General features: G+C 36.1%; 1 protein-coding gene across 1 annotated transcript in view; it reads left to right on the top strand.

Annotated features, from left to right (window-relative positions):
• Positions 1–27,230, top strand: part of DCDC1 (doublecortin domain containing 1) — a 435,371-nt gene that overhangs the window by 61,155 nt on the left and 346,986 nt on the right. The window contains exons 6-7 of the mRNA XM_065882422.1: positions 4,837–4,930; positions 26,405–26,571. Coding sequence (XP_065738494.1) covers positions 4,837–4,930; positions 26,405–26,571 — 261 coding nt within the window. The remainder of the gene's footprint in view (positions 1–4,836; positions 4,931–26,404; positions 26,572–27,230) is intronic.

Raw genomic sequence — 27,230 nt, 5'->3', positions numbered from 1 at the left:
TTGAAGGTCAGGATGCTCAGGGGGCCAGGGTTTGTTAGTTTTGTTTGTTCGATAAGAGGGTTGGGGAGAAATTATCTTGAAATAACATTGTAAGTAACACCACTTACCAAATTTGAGATTGTGTGATATGAGAGACTAAATTCCCAGCGCTTGAGAGGACTCTGAGCAAATGAGTGAACTCAGGGGAAAGCTCGTTTTATTTTAGAAGAGGTTAAGGGTCTAGTCGATTTTGTTGATTGGTGTGTGTGGGGGGGGGGAGTGCACAATGCAAAGGTTTTAGAAATGGATGAAGAAGTTGAGGATAATATATAAAGAAAAGAAAATATAGAACCTTAAGTGAATGATGATGCAGTAGACCGAGAGTAGGAATACTTTTTCTGTAAAGGGGCAGACAGTAAGTATTCTTCATCTTACAGACCATAAAGTCTCTGTTGCAACCAGTCAACTCTTGCGTAGCATAAAAGCAGCCATAGAAAATGTATAAATGAACAGTGTGACTGTTTTCCAAGAAAACTTTATTTATGGACATTGAAATATGAATTTCATATACTGTAAAAGTGTGACAAAATATTATTCTTCTTTTGATCATTTTTTAACAATTAAAAACATACAAACCATTCTTAGCCCACAAGCCATACAGAAACTGGCTGTGGCCAGAATTTGGCCCATGGTGTGTGTAGTTTGCTGACCCCTGCTTTAGAGGATCCTTTGAAGAGATTGTGTAGGGAGGTCTAAATCTGGGCTTACATTTCTGGGCTTGACTCATAAAAATATGTTAAAAGATATCAAGGTTCTCTGTGTTTGAGGAAGACGATGTTGTTTCATTTGGTGGCTTGTAGACTCAGCTCACTCGGCCTGGGGTTATGTTGCACTAAGCATACTCTCTCACCTGGACGTTTGGGTAGTGCCAAACCAAACTCAGAGGCTGTAGACTGTGGAACCACGCCACCTCTATGGTGGCCATTCCGGAAGCTGCAAACTGCACCAGATGTGTGTGGGCGTGGAGGTGACTCCCAAAACTATAAACAAATGAACTCAGCTAAGAAGAGTTTGCGGAAAATCTCTTCGCAGGTGCTCGTCAAGAGGAGTCTGGTTGTATAGCATGATGGTTTTTAGATTTCAGTGTCAGAAGAGTTCTCTACAACCTAAGCTATAAGAAATTAACAAAAACAACAACAAAAGAAATATTTTAACAAGCTTAACGGATACAGATTAGTGGAAATGGTATTTTAATTAACCTTAATATTATAGCAAGTTGGCACTGTTGAATATTTTTCAATTGTGAATTTTAAGAATGACCTTACAAGCAGAGGCTTCATTTCAGGGCTTTTGACAGAAATTTATATTGATACTAATTCATAGCACTGATAATTTACTGTGAGAAAACGATTACTGAAGGTTGGCATTGCTTAAACACTGCAAGGATCTTTCATCCTGAAAGTAGGAGAGAATGACAGTGTTGTTGATGCATTATTAATTTCTAATACATCTGATTTTCTTATGCCAGTTTTTAAACTAATTTAACTCTTAAAACTTGGCTTGCACAAACATTTTTACTGATGTTTTAGCAATGAAAAGCAGAACATTTGAGTTGAAAAGCCGTGTGATTTTACTTGGCTAATTCTTTTAAGACTCAAAGGCAGCAATATTTGAGATACTTTTAAAAATCAGAGAAATTTTAGTTGAAGTAAACGGGACTATCTTTAAATAGCTCATATTTTATTTAGTTTAACTGGTAAATTATAACTTTGGAGGATGTTTAGGTATTTGAAGCTTCACTAGTAACTAGGGGATATAATTTGTACTAAAGGGATTCGTTGTGCTTTTAAATAATAGATTTGTAATCTTAAGAAACTGAGAGCTAAACGTACAAAATGGAAAGATGAAGAAAGTGGTGATCCTAAGGAGGGGGTTGCATCTCTTTAGGGTCTATGGGACCAACTGTAGATTCTTAGTAGTATTCAGAGGTGACTGGCTAAGGAAAAATGCATACTGAGTTAACTCCTTTGAGTGTTTTTGTCATTGGTGATGGTAAAAGATAATCTTTGGGCACAGAGTCACATGGAAGAAAGTGATGAATAGAAGAATTTTTCTAGTCAGAGACTGTATTAATTACTAAAAATGTGTAGGTCCCCTGCCAGTGTCAGTCTGTATGTTCCACTATCCTTTCTGTCTCAAGTGACAGACCAAACTGCAGTTTCTTCTCCTGATAACGTCCTCTCTTATATTTCGAATATTGTTTTCTGAACATCTTTAATAAAAGTTTGAGTCCATTAGATGGGTGACCTAGGTTAACTTGTGTGTAGTAGTCATTAAAGAAATTAACCCAAGAGGTCAGGAGGGAAGGCAGGAAGAATAAGGTTTAGAGAGTTGCCAGAGTTATTACCTTATTTGTTTGGGTAGCAAGGACCAGTCCCAGCCATGGGCAAGTTGGCTAGAGAGAGGTAGGAACAGTGATATCAGAGGGCCATTCTAAGTTAGGGAGCACTGTGTCTGACTTATGAGGACACGTGACATTGGTCCTCCTGCACTGACACACTTCAAGTAGGCAGATTGGAGGTCAGTGGATTTGCTCCACGACAGTGCTTACAGTCACTTATGAAGTACATTGCAAGTACCTTGTTTTTTAACTAGGTAAAGCTAGTTAAGGCTACTGTGAATATTTCCCTCCTAAATTAGACGGTTCAAGATTATTCCTATAACTTTGTCTTTTTTTTTTTTTTTTTTTTTGGCAATACGCGGGCCTCTCGCTGTTGTGGTCTCTCCCGTGTAGAGCACAGGCTCCGGACGCGCAGGCTCAGTGGCCATGGCTCACGGGCCCAGCCGCTCCGCGGCATGTGGGATCTTCCTGGACCGGGGCACGAACCCGTGTCCCCTGCATCGGCAGGCGGACTCCCAACCACTGCACCAGCAGGGAAGCCCCTATAACTTTATCTTTAATCACGAATAGTCTTCTTGGTTTTGAGAAAAACATCAGCAATACGTATTTTCTGAAAATTGCCCAAAGCTCTGGATTGCAGCTAGAGTACAAGAAACACACACAATCCTGTAAATGCCCTTGGGAGTATGTGGCATGTGGGAAAATTATTGGTCATGTTCAAGGGTGGAATAAAGGGTGAGAACCTCTGGTATAATCCAGTAAAGGTCAATTTGTCAGATTAAATTAATCAGTTAAATATTTGCCTTTTAAATGCAACACATCACTTGATATAGCAATAAGGATGATAAACCAACTGAGTCACAACGTTTGAAAGTTGTTCTCCAGACTGAAAGGAAAGTCCAATTTTGCCTCTACATGTACATGAAGCTGTTTAAATATGTCTGTTGTCACAAAGAAAATGGGTTGATTGGGCTAGAGCTAGGATTACAGGCTCCAGTTTTAAAATAGGGATAAAAGTGAGCAGAAATGGAGGCAGGGTGATATCAGTAATCAGAAAAATTTTTAAACTATATAATCATATAATGAACATTGTCCTTCAGCAGTTCTTGGTTATGTAAAAGCAATATATTACAGCTATGAACAGTAAGAATGGAAGACAAAGTACGTTCAGTTTGGATTTGGAATATATTATGGACTTTTAAATGAACGTGGCAAGTTTCATGTTTTAGGAGTCACTTCCAAAATCCTGATAACAGCCTGCCCTCAGGTTCCTGATACTTCCCAACTCCCCTCTGTTACTTTAATTTTTCTCATCTTATGAGTAGAACTTTCTCTCCAACTGATGCATGTTTAAGTCTTCCCTGATGTTAGAAAGATGACTGTTACACGTTCATAAGGGCTATATCAAGAACAGGTTGAGAATGAAATAGTGCCATTTGCAGAGATGGACCTAGAGACTGTCATACAGAATGAAGTCAGAGAAAAACAAATATGTAATATCTCTTATATGTGGAATCTAGAAAAATGGTAGAGATGAACTTATTTGCAAAGCAGAAATAGAGTCACAGATGTAGAGAACAAACTTATGGTTACCAAGCAGGGAAGGGAGGAGTGGGATGAATTGGGAGATTGGGACTGACAAATATATACTACACTACTGTGTATAAAATAGGTAATTAATGAGAACCTACTGTATAGCACAGGGAACTCTGCTTAGTGACCTAAATGGGAAGAAAATCCAAAAAAAGTGAATATGCATGTGTGTATGAATGATTCACTTTGCTGTATAGCAAGAAACCAATACAACATTGTAAAGCAACTATACTCCAATCAAATTAATTAAAAAAAAGAACAGGTTGAGAAATTAAAATATTAAGAGAAGGGCTTTAGCATATTAGAAACCATTAAAAGTGAAACTCTTCAAACTCAGGCTCATGCAAAACCTTGAAATGTGGTTTATTAATTCCATTTTTTAGCACCCAAAGAGCATAAGTTATCAAGGTGAACTGTGATCAGACTGTGATATTTATAGTTTATTTTCAGATACTTGGAAAGACTTGAAAAGGTAAGGAAAGTACCTTAAAACCTAATCTAAAACATAATATCCTCCCCATTGTAAAATAAATGAAAAATATAGAAAATAACAGGAATAATATAAAAATCTCCCAGAGTTGTACCATTTATTAAATAATGTATAACTACTTTTTAATATTCCTTATATCTCCTTTCTCTTTTTATGAATATTTTTGTGTGTGCTCGAAATACAATTGCAATCTAACCATTTTAACTGCCTTTTTCCATTTCATATATTAGAAACATTTGATAAATCATCAAATTTTATTTTATAATATAATTTTAAATACCCATATAGTAGAGAAAGGACTTTAAATGTGTATTCAATTTCATTAGAGCTAACTGTGATAAATTATTTATAAGGTATTTTTTTTTCTGTGTAGGTTTTAGATATTTGCACAATGAAAATGAACCTAAATTCACCAGCCAGATATCTTTATGATTTATATGGCAGGAAAATTAAAGATATTTCAAAAGGTAAGTGGCAAAGACTTTGTAAACTATGTGATACTATTTCAAAAGGCATTTACATAATTTTGTTTTTACTTTATACATTTAAAAGGAAAAGATATAAAAACCAGTTTAATTATAACATGTCATTCTTATATGAAGGGAAATCATGAAAGAGTATTAAGGTTTAGGGAATCTTTTATTTCATCATGTTTTAGTCCATTTGGGCTACTATAACAAAAATACCATAGATCAAGTGGCTTAAACATTAAGCATTTATTTCTCACAGTTATGGAGGCTGAGAAGTACAAGATCAAGGCACTGGTAGATTCTTTGTCCGTTGGGGGCCCTTTTCTGATTGATAGATGGCTGTCTTCTCACTGTGTCCTTAGTTAGTGGAAGGAACAAGGGCACTCTCTGAGGTCTTTTATATAAGGACACTAATTCCATTCATGAGGGCTCCACCCTCTTGACCTAATCCCTTCCAAATACTATCCCTTTAGGGATTAGATTTCAACATATGAATTTTTGGGGGTCACAAACAGTCACCTAAGCACAGCACAAGCTTAGATTTTTAAAAAAATGATGGGTATTTTAACCTTAGCAAGCCATAACTTAATAAACAAAAGTAATTGATATATTTTCATATTTACAATTTCCATGGTATACAGCTTTCAAAAGAGAAAGACAAGAAATTGTGCTACTTTGTGCTCAGAGTTTTTTTAATGTTTTGGTTAACTTCTAGAGGTTTTTCAAAAGTCATGAAATGTGCTTTAAAACAATTTTATTGTATGTCTTTGTCAAAATAAGAGACCTCCCTCTATATTTCTAAAGGCACTGATTTGCCAGTCTTTGAAAGCAAAAATACATGATTTCACATCATTAAATTACTGTCAGTAGTAATTACTACTATTACTTTACTTTTTACTATTTAAAAATTTTACTTTTTATTTCTTTAGTAGTAATTAATATTACTTTAATAGTGCCACAATTAACACTATTAAATGTGCTACTGTATGGTCCTATCACTTCATTTAAACCTTAACTTCATATACCTGAAGAGGGCCAAAATCTTAAGTAGCATACTTAACTGCAAGGCTAGATACAGACAACTGTAAGTGATTTGGGGATATAGCTCTACTGGATACTCCCATTTGTTTCCAATATTCTTGCTTGTATTGTATAAAAGCAAACATTCCTGGCTTTATCATCCTTAATTAATCCTATTGAGTGACCACTGATATTTTGATACTTACTGTTTATAACTCTTAAAATTTTTTTTACTAAGTATCATATATGTGTGTGTGTGTTTAGGAACCAAATCTATTTTTCTTTATTTTTAATGTTTGTATTAGATATGAGCATTATTTTTCATTTTATTAGGAGTTTTCATCTGAAGATTTTAAAGCACTTGTAGACACTTACGCATTATCTAGAAGCATTAGTTATTTACCTCTAAGACATAAGTAACAGAGAATCCTTCCTCATGGTCTTTTATGGGGGAGTGGGGAGAGTAACATTATTAAGTTGATTTCTTACTTCTTACATTTTTGTCCCCTCCCCCATCACATAGGCTTAAATTTTCTGTATGATAAACAATATTATATAATTGCTCTTAAACTTGCATTAATAAAATAAATAAATAATGCATTTTCTTAAGACCCTGTCTAGCTTTGAATGATTTCCATCTCACCTGGAATTAAAAAATTATATTTGACTAAATTGCTAGAGTTGAAACTCTAAGGAACCCTGGTTAAGATGAAAGATTAAATTTAGAAAGTTGATTTTTTTTCCCTTCCCAAATGTGGTATAATAGAATTACTTATCAAAACAGAAAAGTTCTGACTCTGAGGTGTGAGACTTCATGGATGCCAGAGGCATTCAGATTCATGCCTCATGCTTCACGTTTCCCAGAAGTGTGCTATTATCACATTTTAATGCATGCCTTGCCCTGTGTTTTTGCATACTTATAGAAGCTTATGCCAGCTGAAATTAGCCTATGCAACTACTAACATGGGGAAGCATAACAAGCTCACTGGACTTAAAATACTTAAAGGAGCTAATCCTGTTGGAGGAACTTCCAGTGTGCAGCACCCTAGTCACTTAACATTAGGTTTCTGCATTTCTTTTTTCTTTGTTTGTTAGTATAATTTTGTGCATCAAATGATTGAGATCCCTAAACTTTTATGTCTGATAGTCTTCTGAACTTTAACTTGGGAAAGGTCAAGTATTATATGAAAGTTATCTTTTACTTTAAATAAATGCTAACATTCTGATTTGATATATGACTTCTTTTTGATTCCTTGCTCTGTATCAGATCAGAAAAAGTCATTTAATAATGTTTAATATTAATATCACAGCAATTATCTATTATTTTTAAGCACAAATTAGAAGCGTAATTGTACCAAGAACTAAAAGTAACAGATGCACAAAATAGAAGATTTTCTCCTATCTGTTGCTTCTTTTTTGGGATTAGATATACTTTCAATTGTTCCTCTTGTGCTGTGAGAAATGAGTGCATTTGACATGACATTAAACCACTTTTTTTACTTTATCAAGTCTAGTAAAACCTTTTAAAACACGTAGGATTTACAAATCACTCGTGTTTTTAAATTTCTAAGCCATAGAAGATTTTAACAAAGAAATTTATATTGTTACATGTGGAAAAGTTCTTTAGTTGTGGCTCCTATGTTTGTCTATTCTTTTGAGAGTATAAGAGAACTACCCACTGTGTAAAGATGCCATATTCCTATATATGGTCAACATGCTGGTAGAGCATTTCTGCTAGAGCATAAAATAAGTGTGAAAAATGCATTCTGGAAAATTACACCCTCAAAAATAACAGTGCTGTGAGAAAAATGGGTTTGAGGAAGACCAAAGTCCATGCACTTTTAAAACGAGAATACTAACTAAAATAATAATTATTAACTTAGGAGATAATATAAACAGCCCAGGTAGGCATCTCAGAGTGCTGCTTCAGAAGATACTAAAGCTGCACTAAAACAATAGAATGTGAGGTAATGCAGACGAAAGTCAGCTAGAGGTTTGAGCCAGTGGGGCTTCTTTAAAGAAGGCACAGGAGGAAGCAAAACTCCCACAAAGAGTAATGCAAGGCATAGGGTGCACCTTTCTGGGGAGGGAGCCCTGGTGCAACAGCCAAGCTAACGTCTTTTATCTTCCCTGCTAAAGAATAGAATTCTACTCCTACTCTGTTGGCCTCATTTGCCTAGGAAGAAAACACACATTCACCAACCAAACTTCTATATCTTACTGACATCCTTCCCCTATTTACTAATCATATATGAGCTACCTGGTGTTACAGAAGCACATAGTAATGGCAGAACACATGTAGATAGTATCAGAGTTTGATGAAGTTGTTTAATAACACTCTTATTCCCCCAAACATTCCCCAACTTTTTGTTATCTTAACTTCTTTAGCTTAATTATTACATTATGGTGAACCAGGGGAGGCACTCTCCCTCTTGTGGAAGGAGATACTCAGTCTCTTAGGACCTTTATGATGCTGCTATTCCAATAACCAACCCCCGCTCCTTTGTGGAAACTTTTAGGTCATGGTGGGTAGTATGAAATTTACCCTAGAAGATTCTGAAATGAGTTAGAATAGTACATTAATTAAATTGGATCCAAAGCCATGGAACACTAAACATTCATTTTCTATTACATTTTCTACCTCAAATTAGCTGTCCAAAATAGCTATATATTCTTTTTTTAAAATTAATTAATTAATTTATTTATTTTTGGCTGCGTTGGGTCTTTGTTGCTGTGGGTGGGCTTTCTCTAGTTGCGGCAAGCTGGGACTACTCTTCGTTGCGGTGCGCGGGCTTCTCATTGCGGTGGCTTCTCTTGTTGCAGAGCACAGGCTCTAGACGTGTGGGCTTCAGTAGTTGTGGCTCATGGGCTCTAGAGTGCAGGCTCAGTAGTTGTGGCTCGTGGGCTCAGTAGTTGTGACACACAGGCTTAGTTGCTCCGTGGCATGTGGGATCTTCCCAGACCAGGGCTCGAACCTGTGTCCCCTGCATTGGCAGGTGGATTCTTAACCACTACGCCACCAGGGAGGCCCCTAGCTATATATTCTTAAACAAGTTCTTCAGAGAGTCTAAATGAGATCAACTGACACGATTAACATATTTCAATCACAAAATTCTAATAACATACCCTGAATTTGCATGTTCTCTTGCCCATTATCAATTTTTTGTAAAGAAATCAAATTTGAAGCGTAAAATTTCAAAGAAGTTAAAGTCCAAAAGTTTTAAGTCCACAAAGTGAATTTCATAATCAAATAATCTTACCTTTGTGAGTTAAAATCCAATAAAATTTCAAACTTCTCAAATTAAAACTCAAAGAAATTCAAGTCCTTCCTATTTTATTCTTTCCAGTATCAGCCAGATGGCTTCTGGATGCCTGGTCTGAGGTGGAATTCCTATAACAGCTACTGTCTGGGCTCCTGCAGTGGGTGTCATCCTTCAGGGCTCAGAAGTTGAATTGGGTCTACACCAACTTTCTCATGTTTCCTACTTCTGACTGAACCAAAAGATGATCACATCAGCCCCACACCCAGCACATTCAGAATAGAATCCAATCCCCAGTTTCTCATGTGGCTATTCCAAGCAAAATGATGTTTCCTGTTTGGCATGATCCAGACCCATGTGCTTGTTGCCAAAGACCATAGCAGAGACTAAGTGAAGGAAGGCAAAGAAGAGAAAGCATTCTTCATGTCAGACTTTCCAAGATGCCAGACAGTTTATACTGTTGGGCAGAGTCTGTGACCTGTGACATAACTCAGTGGGAAGCAATCTCCCATCAAGGCATTAATTATAGCATCATGTATTTATAATATCTTATAAGAAAAATTGACCAATATACACTGTCTCCTCTCTCAAAGAGGCTTCATAAAGTGTTGATTAAGTGCTTTGATTTTGGAGCCAGAGCTCAAATTCCAGTTATGCCACTTATTGTATGACCTTGGACAGGTTACTCGTTTCTCTGAGAGTGAGTTTCCTAATCTGTAAAATAGGGGTTATAATACTTACATTACTAGACTGTTGTAAAGATTAAGTGAAGTCTGTGTAAAGTCCTTAGAACAAGTGCCGGACATGTGGTAAGTGTTATATAACATTATCATCATTATTGCTTTTATTATTATTCTCAGAGGGTACTGAGAATGTTGCACTCTTGCAATATTTAGAAATTTGCATTGGTGGTAGCCCCAGTCATAAAGACTTGTTTGACTTATGAAAATAACTCTACCGTTATTTGCCTTTGTAAAGTATTCCAAACATCTTAATGTTTCTTTCCCTCTGAGTCCTGTGTTTCCGGACCCCATGCTGAACCAAGCACTGGCCCTATCTAGTGGCATAGTGTCCACCTTGCCTTGGGAGCATTAATTTCAATCCTGAGTCCCCGTGACTGCTATACTGACCTCTGGCCTAAGAAACCTGCTTGATGGGCACAGCTTCCCCCTCATCTCCACATCAGTTCCAACTAGAGAATAACTTTCAGTGGATCTCTGAATTGAAGGAGCTGTTTATGTTTCTGAGGCTCATGTTCTTAGGCGCCCAGTGACGGCCAACACTACTGCCATTTCCTCTTGAAGACATGGTCTTTCCTCAGTTTTTGAATGCTCCTGGTCTTGAGTTAACGTTTCTGTCATCTTTTTCTTCAGTATTTAGGATTTGCCTCCAGGGTTTGCCTCTACGGAACTCCTGTTCCTTTCAGAGAAATTCCCTCCTGTAACAGACTTGGGGCTGCATAGTTTGCAGCAGTTGAGGTTTTTCTTTTCTTTTACCTTCCCTTTGCTTTCTGCTCCATACTTGTGTTTTTCTACCATATTTCTCTAGCTACTTTTTTCCTTACAGGGTCTCTCACAGTGAGAGATATGAAGTCAATAAGTTCCAAGTTTGTCAATAGCATCGTTTGTTCAAACCAGTCGTATCCATTTTCACCTCCCTGAGTTAAATAATCCTACTCAGAATGTATTTTCCCACAGTCCAACAGCTAATTTAGATCTGGACTCCTTGAATTATTTTTGTTCTGCCTGGATCTCCTGTAATGTAATTCATCTTGCCTTTACCTTTTCTTAATCTTTTTTTTTTTTTTTTTGCGGTACGCGGGCCTCTCACTGTTGTGGCCTCTCCCGTTGCGGAGCACAGGCTCCGGACACACAGGCTCAGCGGCCATGGCTCACGGGCCCAGCCGCTCCGCGGCATGTGGGATCTTCCCAGACCAGGGCATGAACCCGCGTCCCCTGCATCGGCAGGTGGGCTCTCAACCACTGCGCCACCAGGGAAGCCCACCTTTTCTTAATCTTAGGCCCATAAATTTTTGGAGTTCACCAAATACTTTTTTTTTGGAGTACTTTATATTAATCTTCTTAGTATTCCCCTCTCCAGTTTGTTCAGATTTTATGTGCACTCTTTGTATAACTGTTCCATCCTCATAAGAGACTCTCCAATTTCTCTTGCTATTAATTTATCTGTAACCTAAATGACACCTCTTCACAATATTCAGGATTCTGCCTTCTCTGGGGAATTGCTCTCCAGAGAAGATTTGTTTTCCGAGATCTTACCTATGAGATTTCTCTGTTAGGTTTCACTGGGGCCCCATTTCTTATTTCTGATTTTGCAACAATTAAAATATACCCCCCTTTTATAATAACCTCTTTAAGAGTAGTTAGGGTTGGATGTACCTCCTATACCCTCAGACCTGGCCTTCACAATCTTAGTTTTTGTTTTTCATATCTGTCGGATGTGTGTTCTCAGATCAGACGTTTACATTTATTCTAAGGAAATCTCTTTCCTCCTTGAGCTAAATAAGCCATCTTATTTGTTTTCATGCACACACTGCTTTGTTCTGATTGTAAGATTGAAGCATATTTTAAAACCACTTTACTTCCTTCTTGATTCCTTTAACAAATCTGATTCCTAGATTTGTAATACTTTCTTTGAGTTGTTTCACTACTTAACTGAAGAAGACAAAGCATTCTTTTTATAACAAATCTACTACTTTTCTATAGGTGAAGCCATAGTTTGGGTTTCTGACAATTAGAACCATGGTCAACATTTATGTGATAAATAAACTTAGAGTCAACCTGAATTGGTGGAGTTTACTTGAAAAGTTTGTGGACAAGCCACACAAATCGAACGTTAGCTCATCCACAGTTCCTTTTTGGCCCAGAGAGTAGTTTAAAATAACATAGTGGAGAATAGAATTTGAGACATGGGACCTAATGCTTCCTACCTAGGCATGATACTATCACTTTAATGATAGAACCTCACTGTAGCATGCGTAGAACCCAGCTACCACTAAACTATAAAGTCCTGACCTGCAGATTTAGTTGCAAAACACAGAAAAACAGCAACTGTTGTTCTCTCTTCCAATGCCTAAAATGATCTAATCCCAATCTCAGGCTTGCCTGCGGTATCAGGTGACGTTCACTGCCTAGTTCAAGTGCCAGTTGCTGCAGCCTGCACAGTAACCCAACCCTTGCCCTGTGCTAGCATTTTCTGAAGGCCAGGGTTAGTGGAAAATAATCCCAGCTGCATTTAGTTGCTGTAACCCATCAAGCTCAAAATTCTACACAGTTCTTGCTTATTAAAAATTTCAGGCCAATCTCCCTATTCTCCATGTACAGTCCCTTCAGTAAGAGCACAAATATAAAACTGAAAATTTCACGACATGACCCAGTGTAAGTTGCCAGACACCACCAAGGTTAAAAAGCAAGCTAGCAAACGAACAAAAAGCCCACACAGTCCTTGCATATTAAAGCATCATCAAAGCATGAAGCCACCTAGTCAGGGTCCCTCCGTAAGTCTCAATATTTTTGTGTTATTTTCTCTCCAAAATTACTCATGTGTTTCTCAGGGTTCCTGACCATCTTGGTCCCCTAAATATAGCACTATCCTGAGTTTTACGAGACATTCTAGCAAAATATTAACCCTCAGGTGGTAGTGAAAACCCCAGAATTTGTAGGCAGCTGGTCAGAGGGAGGGCAGTCTTGTGGAGAATTGTGCCCTTAACCTTGAGTTTTGTTAACTCCTTGCATTTGGGGGACTGATACTTCCCAATTTCAAAACATACCACAAGTAAAGCTACAGTAATTAAAACAGTGTGATACTGGCACAAGCAGAGACATATAGACCAATGGAATAGAATTAAGAGTGCAGAAATAAACCAATACATCTATGGCCAATTGACTTTCAAAAGGGTGTCAAGACCATGCAGTGGGGAATGAATAGTCTCTTCAACAAATGGTGCTGGCACAACTGGATATCCACATACAAAAGACTGATGTTGGACCCCTACCTAATATCATATAAGAAAAAAAAAAAAAAACTGAAAGTGGATCAATGACCTAAATATAAGAGCTAGAAGCACAAAACTTTTCCAAGAAGACATAGAGGTAAATCTTCATGACCCTGGATTTAGCAATGGATTCTTAGACATGACACCAAAAGTATGAGCAACAAAAGAAAAAAATAGGTAAATTGGAGTTCTTAAAATTTAAAAAAAATTTGTACATTAGAGGACATTATCAAGAAAGTGAAAAGACCACCTACCGAATGGGAGAAAATATTTGCAAATCATGTATCTGATACGGTTAAATATCCAAGATATATAAAGAACTCTTAGACTCAACAACAGAAAGACAAACAGCTCAATTAAAAAGATGGGCAAAGGAATTAAATAGAAATTTTTCCAAAGAATATATACAAACAGCCAAGAAGCACATCAACATCCTTTGTCATAAGGGCAATGCAAATCAAACCCACAATGAAGTAACACTTTACACACATTAGTGATGACTATAAAATAAAAATCACACACATAGACAAAATGGAAAATAAGTTGGTGAAGATGGAGAAATTGGAACCTTTGGATACTGGGAACATAAAATGGTGCAGCCACTTTGGAAAACGATTTGGTGGTTCCTCCAAAAGGTAAACATAGAATTACCATGTGGCCCTGCAATTTTACTCCTAAATGTATACCCCAAAATAATTGAAAATAGATAATCAAACATGTGCCGGTACATGCATATTTATAGCAGCAGTGTAGATAATAGCCAAAAGGTGGAAGCCAAACATCCATGAAAAGATGAAGGTAGAAGTACATTGTGGTATATACATAGAATGGAATATTATTCAGCCATGAAAAGGAATGAAGTACTGATAATGCTAGAACATGGATGAACTTTGAAAACATTATGCTAAATGAAAAAAGCCAGACAAAAAAGGTACCATATTGCATGATTCCACTTACATTTGAAATATCCAGAATAGATAAATCCATAGAGGTAGAATGCAGATTCATGTTCGCTGAGGCCTGAGGGGAGAGGAGAATGGAGAAACTGTTTAATGTATGAGGGGTTTTACTTTGGAATGAAGGAAATTTGTCAGAACTGGCTAGAGGTTGTGGTCGCACATTTTCAACGTACTAAATGCCACTGATTTCCTCACTTTAAAATGGTTGAAAATTATTAAAAAAAAAAAAAGACAAGTGGAGCAGAACCGCATCATCCCAGGTGTCTAGCCAAGGTCATCCTAGACGGCCAGCTGATTCCAAGACATATGATCTAGCCCAGCTATGACCTGCAGAACCACCCAGGTAATTTGTAGACTCTTGAGCTTAATAAATGCTGTTCTATGCCTCTGAGTTTTGAGGTGCTTTGTTATGCAGCATTATTGTGGCAATAGATACCAAATATAGATAGCTATTCATACTTCATAAATATTATCACATTGTCTTTATTTACTAGTTAGACTAAATTCTATTCCTAAATCTTAATCCTTTGTGTGGCCAAAGAGTTGATCTTCCTAAAATATCCTTTTTTTTTTTTTTGCTCAAAACTTCACATATCAGGACAGTCTTCACACTCTGTATCCTGACATTCAAGCATTATTTTGTTTACTAATACCTATTTCTCATAACTTCTTTTGATATCATGTCTGTACCATATGTCATAACATTTGTTTATACAGTATCTCTGTTTCATGTGTAGGCCTTATCTCTTTAACTAAAGAGAGATTTTGTTCTCATACTTAAAAAAAACCTCCAAAAATCTTCTAATATCTACAATGGGACTGAGCATGTAATGGACCCTCAAAAAATTAATATTTAAATAATAATTGTTAAGTATAATCTTTGTTAGAGTAAGTGATGAAAATGCTTTTTAAGTGAATGAGTGAATTAAAATTCAAAAAAATTATTTGTTGAATTAAATTTGCACAAATTACCCACCATTAGCTACTTTTTGTTGCTAATTCTCAGTGCCGTCACTTAGTGATTCACCACCAGTCTGAATAGTATTTTGCCATATTCCATAGAACTTTGAAAGCCTGAAGATGTGTATGCATTATTAGATGCATAGTGCAGTGTAAAAAACAAATGATAATGACTACATTTTTTGATAGCTTCTTTAGAATAGTGTTGTTGATTGATTTACTTTGGATCTCAGCATTAGAAGCATCTTTGGTCATCACCAAAACCTCACTTTGTCATGAATCTCCTCTAAATCATCTCCAATAAGTGTCCATCCAGCCACCACTTGTTCTATTTCTGATAGCTCTAATTTAATTTTAAAAATCTAATAACTTTTAAACTTTTACCGTTAGTCTTGATTTTGTCTTCTGGAGTTGAATAATGCAAATTAATTCCCAGTCTATGACTGCCTTTAAATATTTGAACAAGTGTGATTTAAATCTTCTCCACTTTAAATATCTCCAGTCTCTCCATCTATTTCTCTGACCCCTCACTATCCTGGTAACTCTTTGTTCTGTTTAGTTTTTTTTGGTATTCCTCTTTGTTGACCCCACATTGTATACAATTTTCCAGGTTAATCAATGTTGAGTAAAGCAGCCCCACCTCCTCTTTTTTTTTCAGATCATTATTTGGCCTAAACTTGCATTATTATTTCTTTTACATACATCGTATCATTGACCTAAATTAAACTTAAAGTCAACTAAAGCTCCCAAGTTTTTGCTCACAGTTTGCTTTTAGGCTACTTCCTTATCCTGTACTTGTACTGCTAATTTTTTAGATATGTGAACAAATCTTTATACATTGATACACTAAATTTCTACTTATAAGGTTTTTATTTAGTAGATTAGCCTTACAAGATTTTTCAGATATTTAATCTGTCACCCAGGGATTAACAATTTCTCCTATCTTTGTGTTCACTTGTAAATTTTGTACGAATACCAACTTTACCACTGTCTAAGTTATTGATAAAAATATTAAGTAGGCCATGATTAGGGACAGAGATCTTTAGTATGCTAATTGGGTCCCTGCTTCAGATTTATATTAGTCTTCCCTGGATATGGCTGTTCATTTAGTTATGAATCTATAGGCTCACCAATCTCCAACTTAAACACAATTTTCTAATTGCCTCACTCTAGTAACACTATTTTTAGAAGTGAGTTTAGTCTGTCATAATTGCTCCTATTGAATCAATGCTTAAACTTTTATCATGGACTGAAGGGCCTTCATGATTTGCTCCCTCCCAGCTTCTCCATCTTCACTTGTACTACTGACCCCTTCATCTCTGTGCTCAAGTCACTTTATATTCTTGTTTCTGTTCCTCAAACACTTGATTCTCCTTCATGCCCCAGTACCTTACCATATGTTTCCTCTGCTTGGATTCTCTTCCCCTATCTTCCTTGCAAGCTATTTTTCCTGCTCTTCTTAAGGTCTTATTTTAAATATTTCTTCTTCTGAATAGCTTTCCCAACATTGGCTTGCTCCTGTCCCACTTCCTCCCTTATCTAGAACTGGTATCCCTGTTACATTAATAGCACCCTGTGTATAGTAATTGTCACAACTGTAATTAATAAAACTGCTTGAGGAGTTATTTAATATCGATCTGTCCCCTAGACTGTAAGATCCGTGAGGACAGAGATTTAGTAGTCTTCTCTATTCCCATGTTTAACTCAGGTCCAAATAATATAGAGGGGGTATTATAAAATATTATAAAAATTGGGGATGTTGGGGCTTCCCTGGTGGTACAGTGGTTGAGAGTCTGCCTGCCGACGCAGGGGACACGGGTTTGTGCCCCGGTCCGGGAAGATCCCACATGCCACGGAGCGGCTGGGCCCGTGAGCCATGGTCGCTGAGCCTGCGCGTCCGGAGCCTGTGCTCCGCAACGGGAGAGGCCACGACAGTAAGAGGCCTGCGTACCAGAAAAAAAAAAAAAAAAAAAAATTGGGGATGATGCCCTTCTTGGTGAAGCATTGTACTTAGATTCCTTTAGATGTAAATGGAAATTTCAGGGCTTTGAGAGAGTCTAGTCAAAATGCTTCCCTCTCCCTTTATGCCCTAAAATGCCTAGTACTACCCTTGTGTTGCTAGTACTTCTCCTGCTCTGCTGAATGTGGAATTCTGCAATGGTACAGATGGTCTGGGCCCTGTAAATGGCATTGCTTTCTTAGTTAAATGTGCGTAACTCAGAAGGGTATGTGGCCTGCAGCCTACAGTCAAGTCCCATACAGGGGCAACTATATGTGTGTGTGTTCATTCTGATTCCTTTTATTACTTTCTCCAGGAAAGAAATTGTAAGCCAGGGCAGCATCCACTTATAACTTTCTTTTGTCTTGTTTTGGATAGTGAGTGACGTATTTCTCTATCATTTTTAAAGAGAAGCATCGAAAGAAAGCAGTCATGAATTCTAAATAGAGGACTTAACCAGGAGGTTTGCAGACCTTCTACGTTCTCCTGCCTTGTTGCAGATACGCCCATTTATCTGGAAAGGGACATACAGACTTAGCAGTACGTTGTTTAAAGACAATAGATGGTAGCCACAGTCTATTGAGATCTGCTTTCCACTGGAAGAGATAATGGTTATAGGTTGCTGTTAGAGATGTCAAGCTCCATGAAGGGAATTTCCCCATGGGTCTCCCTCTCTGCACATTAAAGATTTGCTTAGTATGCGAATTACCCCATGTTGGGTCCTAATGATTATGGTTTATTTTTCTAAGTGTTCGCAAACCATTTTGTAATCTGCCCTAGAACTTTTCAGGGAATAAAGATCAAACTTAGGGAAACAATATCTTCTTTAAAATTAAGTACATTTGCCTCGCTTCAATCCTTGGATCCCTTTACCTTTACTTCTCAAATTTTATGAAATGTAAAAATATAGGTCTCTTGCTGAAGAAGGATGCCAAATGCTGGTGGTTATTAATCAGTCCTGAAATTTCTCTAGATTGAAATGTACAAAGGCAGCCAGTTAAGAGCCCTTTTCTGTAGGAAAGATGCCACTCAGGAAAAGTCTTCAAACCTTCCTTGGGACTGTGCTCTCTGTGACTCTGCTTTGGTTCCAGGGTACCTTAGACATGGCCCTCAGTGTCCTCTAGTGACTTCCAGGCATTGAACTTGAGCACTGGCTACTCTCATTGCTTGGACAAAAACAAAAAGTGCTGGAAGTTCCCTGGTGGCCTAGTGGTTAGGATTCTGGGCTTTCACTGCTGTGGTCTGGGTGGCGTGGACAAAAACAAAAAACAAACGAAAGAAACCCTGCTAACTAATCACTGATTTATATTTCTATGATTGATCCATAGAGAATATTAAGAATTTTGTTAAGGCTTGATTTTAAAAAGTTTTTTTAGTGGCAGTTGGAGAACTCCCATTATAATTGGATCACTGTCATCTTTTATTAAGTAAGTGAATGCACAATTGTGTGATATGAACATTCACAAAGCAGTCTAATCTGCTCATAGACTCTTTATATGTCAAAAACTCCCTTTTGAAGTCTTTAAAACATAGATTCTCTTTTACATTCATGAATATATGATCATCACCCCTAGGTTTTGTTGGGCTAAACTTGCTTCAGTATTTATGTAATTTTTTAACCAAGTCCTTGCTTTTTCCCTCTTCTCCTTAAGTTTATCTTTTTAGCTTCTACTTTTTATATCTCATATTTCTGAGTCTGAACTTTTAACACCAAAAATCTTCCTCTAACCCTAATGATTTTCCAAGATCCTAGAAGTTCATTATAAAAAACATTGTAACAAGTATAATTGCCAATGAAAACAGTCTAATTGTTACTACCCATTATAAAACAATTGTTCACAAAGCTCTCCATGTAAAAAAACATGACTCAGCAGAGGTTGGTTTTCTTCCTCCTTAGCGTTTTTAGAAGAGAGGTGGAATAACAAAAATATATAAAGTGCTTTTTATAGAAGATTAAACTTTTGTGAAACAAACATGGAGAAATGTCAAAAGGGAAACTTCCATTGTAATTACTGTAGCTATTAAGACTTTTCAGTCTTTTATCACATTTAAAATATAAAATTTTCATGACATATATATTTTTTACATCCTAAGTAAAATATTTAAATGTAAGTAATATGTTGACCTAGGATTTACAGCCAAGGAGACTAAAACAGCTTTACCCACATTATCTGACTCCTAGTTCTCTCTGAATTAGGTATGTATATGCCAGATATTATTATTACTATTCCTTCTTTTGAGGCTGAAAAAGAAAAAGGATCCAACTACATTTTTTAGATTTATATTAGTTGTGACTTTATAATGTAATAGTAGAATTTTGAGACATTTTACAATTAGCTTGCTTTTGAATGTTACTTATGTATGTAAGTGCTTCGTGTATTTGGTTTTGTCCTAGTTTTACTATTTTTTTATTGCATCTTTTCCTACTGGGTCAAAAGTTAATTGGTGCCTCAGTTAACACCATTTGGATTAAGCTTTTCTGAATAGTAATAAAAATTGAAAATAATAATGTCTAAAAAGTGTCAGTTATTAACGGCAAGCAATTATATAATGACATTTCCAGAGGTCTTTACTTCTAATTTTTGTTGATTTTATTTATTAAGTTCCATGCATTGTACTTCCTAAAACTAATTCTAAGATAATACTTTAAATTTTTGTACAGAGCTTTAAAGTTTACAAAAGCAGGTCATATATATATTCAATTATTATGTATTGGTATAGCCCATAACCACATGAAAATAGATTAGATAGATTATAGTTAATTCTCAACATTTCTTTACGTAACCTTAAAGTTGTACACATATCAGTTCAATTGTTATTTTACATTATTACTAAATATCAAATATTTTAGATGCCCAAGAAATTGAGTCCACAAAATACTTGTATTTTCAAAGACACATACACTATTATTTTTCTTGAGGGAAAAAGCAAGACTCAGACAATAGAATCCCAGCTTACTTCTGCTTGTATAAATCAAGTTATTTAAATAAATGAATTGTGTATGCTGACCTGTTCTACCAATGTGCTACTGGGGGTGTATGAAAAAAAGATATGCATGGTGGTGGAAGTAGAAAGAGGCATAAAGCGTATTGGAAAACTACCAAATGTCCCCTGCAAATGGGCCCTATTCAGAATCAGTAAGCGTATGATGAGTGAAGTGGTTTTGAATATCGCCTTTAGATTCCATGCTGTTACAAGGCCAGCCCTGAACATGGCAACTCTTATTTCCACACACAGTACCTCTTCACTCTCAATTTAACCCCAAAATCTGATGAACCCATTACTCCATACTTGATTTCATGGAACAAGGAGTAGATATAGTTACAAATGATCAATCACAAGCCGTGAACCAAAGCAGCAAGGCATTAACAATTCACACCATTTCGGTCCACTTGCTCAAGCAGAAGATGTGCCAGAATATTTAATGCACAGCTACTTCGTTCAGTTTAAGAAAAGACATGACTCAGGCTGCATTTTCAAAACGGAGGAGACTTCCTAAGATTTCATACTTCCAAGCCCCAATGTCAACGTTCACCCACATATCAGCAATTAAAATAAACAGGTGTTCTGTAAAGGTCACAATGTCTGAATTAAATTTTACCCAGGTAAAAACAGTATGACCTATGAAATTCTTCCCCCCACTGCATCCCTCTTCTGCTTGATCCTATCATACAAATCAGTGTCGCTTACAACAGTATTCAAACACTGTAGACCCCACAGGCAATATGCCGTCAGTTTAATAGGATCACTGAAAAACTAAAGCAGCTGTGAAAGACTGCTCTAACTATGGCAATCATGTGCTTGTCATTTTGTTCAGTGGAGGAAAAATCCAAATTTGGGTAGGCATCAGTATTTAAGAAAACGACTGCTAAATCTTTTCTCATAAGTACCTTAGGGACAATAGGATTTGACATATAGCATGTAAACAAAAGTACACAGCAGCTGTTAGTTTAGCTTTGTTTGGATAAAAATATACTGATACAAATCAAGCAACATAGGAAACAGTATGCTCTCCATCATTCATTCTTCCCAGTAGACCATGCTTTTGAGTGGTGTCTGCTGGTTGCTCCCGGACTGGGAGCTTTCCAGCTACTACCTAAAGCTGGATAAGGAACAGTAAAACATATACACACCTTGGCACTAGCTCAAACTCCCTCCAGGCCTACTTCCTGGATGGGAAGCCGTCAATTCTAAGTATCTTTTAAGAACTCACCTTGTATCATACAAAAAGACTTTTTAGATCAACTTCATTAAAAAAAAAATTCAGTTGAATTGGTGGGAACTTTCCACATGATGTCCTGCAAACAATAGCTGAGTATTTTTGAGACTTGCGACCTGAAATTTTCTGCCAAAGAGCATATAGAAGTTTCTGTATAGGTAATTATGCTCTGGGCAGTGCCTTTTTTTCGTAGTCTCATGTCCTCTGACTGACATGTGAAAATTACAGTATTATGTAAATTATGATTCTGGATACTTAATTGGCATGAATTTTAATTTTTAATTGGAAGCAGGTTATTAAAGCTTTTGATAATTTCCAGTGCTTGAAAAATATATTGATTAAAAAATCCTATTTTTAGCTTTCCACAGTAGATTCAAATGCAGCGTGCCAAGTGTCTCTTTAAATGTCAGGTGTTGCTTTTGGAGAGAGATATACATTCACTAGGTATAGAACTCGACAGGACATTCCAGTCTATATCTTCTTGGTAAGTTCTATTAGGTTTCTCTTTAGAGGAACTTATGGCTCCTTGTCAAAAATTCTTGTGCTGCACCCATCACGAATCCAAGTTCAAGCTTCTTATCAGTGATGATGTGGTTTCAGTATAAGGTCCTCTTGAAGACTGAACAGTTTGTCTTATGATTAGCTTTTGAACTCATTGTGTTCGGAGTTCTTAGAAGGAATTACCTTTATTATTTAAAATAAATAATAAAAGTAATTTATTAATAAAATAAAATTTGACCTTAATCTAATATTATTGCTCTGTTATTTACGTTTGATTGTGTGCCTTTTCCCAGAGTAGCATGATTTAGGATAAAGCACATAAGGATTTTCCAAGACTTTTAAAATACCCAGCTCTGGTCTTCTCCTGGCTAGTTAATGCTTCATTGCCAAATCGTATTGTTTTCCTTTTATATTTATTGTCTCCTTTAGTGTTCAAGATAATTTTATAAGGAAGATTAAAACAAAACTATTGTACATACCCTAAATGTGCTTCAAAATTCTGGTACATTCATATTTATTTATCAAATTTTGATCAAATTTTCATTTCGTCACAGAAAGTTACAGATTCTAAGTGATTGTGTATAGTTGTACTCATGGTCTTAAAACTTACCTAAAAGACTGCCCACAGTATTTCCAAAAGTACTGTTTATTTGTCCAGTAGACATTTATTGGGCACTGCTTTTACCAAACTAAAAAACACCATGCCCTCTAGCCCCAAAGGTTTTGTGATTTACCGAAGGATGGAAATGGGAGTGGAGAAGATAAGGTTTAATACAAATCAATAAGAGAAAAATAAAAGTATAAACAATACTCTGGGAAACATAGAGGATGGAACAATTAATTCTGCCTAAACAACTTGGGATATTTTGGAAGTGACAATTGATATGAGCCTTGAAGGACAAGAATATATTAACAGGTGGAAAGAAAGGGGGAAGACATGCAAGGGAAATAGAACAGCATGAGTGAGAGAAGTATCAGTTGATAGTTATGAAGTTAATATAGCTACTACTTTTAATCATATGATCTATTTACCCATAATGCTCAGTACTAGCTATGTCCAGTAAAGTTACTCCTTTTGGCCACATGATCTATTTACCCAGCATCCTCAGTCTTAACTCCAAACCCACTGAAACCATTGGATTAATTTCAATTTGCCCTATAGTCATGACTTGAGAATAAACAAAATGGATAAAAAGCTATCATCCATGTAACTTCACCTTTCCAGCGATGGAAGTGATCCCCATGGAATGATCACATTGGACTGATCTATGCATATTGATAGATTTAAGGAATGATTAATTTCCAAATCATTTATCTAATAAAAATGTTGAGGACTTGCTTAAAGGAAATATTGAAATTACAGGAAAGCAAAATTCTGTAAATAAGAGCCAATAGGTAGAACACCTGTAATAAAGGCCTCAAACACAGAAGAAATGCTATGTGTAGCTATGCACACAAAAATTAAAGAAACATAAGGTAATCGGAGCCAGCTAACCTCTTGAATGAGGCTATATTTCTGAGTAGCAGTTTGAAAGAGAAGCTCATGGTTTACACACAAAATAATATCCCAGGGTTCATTCCCTGGAAAAGACATAATTTTTTCATTGAGTGTCTATAATGGGCTTTGCTAGCTCATAGCAACATGTAGGATTATGCTCTTTCCAATGTTGAAAAGTGTCTATTGTCCTTGCTAAATCATTGCCCTTATTTCTTGCACATCTATACGCAGTAGTCTTCTTTAACAGAATGAAGTTTTGCTTCAGAAACAGAAAAAGGATAACTCAACATAAAAGAGATAAAACCATTGGTTAAGAACACGTATGAGTTTTTAGTATAGAATATTATGAACATCCACTAAAATGCTTAAAAAATAATTCTCACTCATGTTAAAATCTATGGTTGAGGTTGAAAAGTCAACTGACTTCTCTTTTTTAAAAAATCAATTATTCTATTATATTTCAAAACTATCATCTTAGGCCAAGTCTTCTTTTTTAGGGAGAGTTCTTTAATTTGAACTGATTAATAAGTTTTATTTTTCAAATATATTAAGCTTATTTATACTTCCTTTCTAAGTGCTTAGGCGTATCATTTTCTTATGTTTTCTGTACCTTCCTAGTTAGTGGAAACATTGTTTGTTCTTGGAGTGTGCTTTGTCTTCCTTTTCAAGAAGATCATCAAAGTTACTAGTTTGCAGCTTCCAAAAAGAAAGAGCCTTCTAATCCCTAGTTCAGAGGCTAACCTTTATTAGCGCTCTTGTGGTTATAATGAGGACCCTGCTTCCAGCAGGGAGATTCTGGAATACTGAACAGATTATTCAACAAGTTCAGAGCAGATTCTGAAGTCCCTTATAAAACCTGCTTGTGAATACTGCTTTCTTTGCTTTGCTGTTTCTGGTTTCCATAGTATTCCTAATTACATAAATCATGTGGAGCATGGGAGCTGTTTTCCATCCTATATCAACTCTGACACTGCTTGTGTTTTGATATAATTTGTATTTTTTTCCCTAAGCTGTATTTTTTCTTAAATTCTTATGGAAGGTACAAACCCTGAAAAAGAGTAGAGTTTTGTGTTAGAAAATCTATGAAATTCTTTTCTGGAATCCTTTGGGCTGGCATAAAGAATTTGAAAGTTACTTTGTGACAAGCATAGATAAATAAAGCTGTAAGACTAGAGAATCTGATAAAATGTTCTTAGGTTTAAATTCAAGATTAAATCTTGGATGTAAATCATTCAAGTTTATTACTTCTCAATTTACTTAATTGTTTTTCAGTTTAACAGCTGTTTATGTGATGCCTCTCCATGTATAAAAACTGTACTAAGTTCAATGAGTGTACCGATTAAAAGTTTACAAGTTAAAATTCAACACATAGTAACACATGAATGTTGTAGCTAGCTAAAAGCACTGTTGATTCTTAAACTAGGTTTCTTTAGGAAACATTATAAGCAAAATTGATTTATATTATACATTTTTTCAATATTAAAGAGTTATAATTCTAAAAATAAGTTTACTTCTCATTTTATTTCTTTAGTACTGTATGTGACCTAATATTTTTTAAACCTTTGAGATATCTGTTGTGATAAAACTTATAGAGAATAGCTATTGCTCCAGGAATGTAAGAATAGTTTTGATATGTGAATTTTAGGAATTAGTTTCTCAGTCTGGTGAGTGAATTTCATGCACACATCTGAAGATGTCTAAATAATCACTGGGTCATGATTTCCTTTTAACTTTACTTACAGTACTCTTAGAAAATCTTAAACTCTATTTCCAATGTTTTCCTTAGTGGTGAATATGTTAGAAAGAATTTAAATTGTGCTTTGGTAGAGAGTTGTAGAACTTAGTGCCATAAAACGCATACTTTTTTACTAAGAACAAAAATCAGCAGAATACCAGTAGCAAAGGCCATTTGCATAACTCAGCGGCTCAGCAGCTCGGCTGAACCTAATTGTAATTCAATTTCCAGATTGCTACGCTAGGCCTCTCTGCATAAAATATGCAACATATAACATAACCAATGACACGGACGTATTTTCTTCGCTGGTGATCTATCTAATTTCTTTTCCAGTAGGTGTATATATTAGAATAAGGTCGCCACGCCATATAGTTATTTTGTATGTTTATGTTGTGTCACATGTATACACTTAAAGACAAAGTTTAAAAAAAATGACATCCTTTCATTTTTCTGGGTGCCCAAATGTGCTTAAGATTTTTAAAATTTCTTTATTTCTGGCATTTCAGAGGGAAATTAAATCTTGAAAAGTGTTAGCTAGCTGCCATGTTATTTGACTATTTTACACTAGAAAGACTTTATAAGCTAATCGTGTGAAAAAGTGTATAAACATGTCTGTCAAGTCCATATGGATGTCGCAATACAGGCCCACAGGTAAATATCTTCTGTTTACAAAATGCGTACTGGAATAGCATCCCTAAATCTTTGACTAGTTTATACCCCAGAAGCTTAAAAACAAAAAGGTATGGTAAATGCTTGCTTAAGATTCTCCCCCTTATTTTTAAACAGCCTTGCCACCCTGTTTTATGGGTTATTTAAGTGATGGCAGTGAAAAGACTTGAATAGGATGGCTTATAAAGGTGTGGATTATGTTTTATGAATAATTCCCAGATGTGATGTTTTAGGTATATAGACCCCTCTACGGGAAGCTATATACAGAAACAACATGGATCATACAATTTTATCAGGACAATGCAAGTAGATTTCAGCAAGGTTGGTTCCAACTCATCTGTGATAAATGAGAAGATAAGGCAATCAGTGCACACCATGACACTGTGGAGCTAGTTAGGCACACTTCAGAACTATTCAGGTGTGCTCACAAAGCTTACGAGTCTTGCATGGGGGGTGTCTCAATATAAATACATCCTTCATGGTGGCCACTAGTAATGCAGGAATTGCCTCTTTATGACTTAACCCAGGTCACATATAAATAATAGATGTTAAGAGTTAGCTCTGGTACTGGGGCTGTGTTCCAGGCAGTGTATCTCGTTTGGGTCAAAAGAATTTATTTTCCCTTATTTTCTCATATAGTTCCTCTGCTTGAAAAATGCCTGCAAAATTCCATCACACCTTTGCGGGGACCAGTTTGGGTCTCTAAGGGAGAAGGTTTCAGCCCCTCAGGAGCTAAGACGTACATCCAAGGAGTTCTTTTGGCCTTGTACCAACGATTAAAGTCTGCAAAAAAATATTATAAACAGGTGAGTCCTCCCTCTTTAAAAACTGCTTTATTGTATGTTTTAAAATGTACTTGGTTGTATAGAGACAATGATTGGCATCATGTCATAAAAGAACTGTGACATGTATTTCGTGAGCTCAGTGCCCGTTTGGGAGCCAAAATGCTTCTTCTGTAATCTCAAAGCCAACAATAATGGAGCTAATTGTATCTGTCTTTTGCTGTGAGATGTTATATGTCTCATCTTTTCTTGCTGCATACTGTGCAAAGTGAAGGCAGCTCCTTATGTGGAAATTCTATAGACAGTTACTTTAAATAAGACAATGAATAGCTCCTAAAGCATCCGAAGCTTTAAATGTTCACCCTTCTATTTTTTTTTCCAGTATGAAATTAGACTTGCTATTGTAGAAGATGGGCTAAAATATAACCAATCATATTCTGGGAAATGAAATTGTGAATTAACTTCATGTCAAGAGCAACTTATTTCATTTATACTTATTTAACTTGTATGTTTCCGGATCTGAAAGTATAAGAATATAATTAATGTATTTGAATTTGTTTAAACTAGATTTTGTCCTTTAATTTGTAAGTTTCTATTCCATAACTGTGAGAACGAAAGAGAAAGAGAAAGAGAGGGAGAGAGAGAGAGTCTGTATGTGATGGGGGAGAAGGGGGAATGTATGT

This window comes from Phocoena phocoena, chromosome 8, assembly GCF_963924675.1.
Source record: "Phocoena phocoena chromosome 8, mPhoPho1.1, whole genome shotgun sequence".
NCBI classification, from domain to species: domain Eukaryota; kingdom Metazoa; phylum Chordata; class Mammalia; order Artiodactyla; family Phocoenidae; genus Phocoena; species Phocoena phocoena.
The sequence above is the reverse complement of the archived record's forward strand: the minus strand, read 5'-3'. Positions and strand labels throughout refer to the sequence as shown.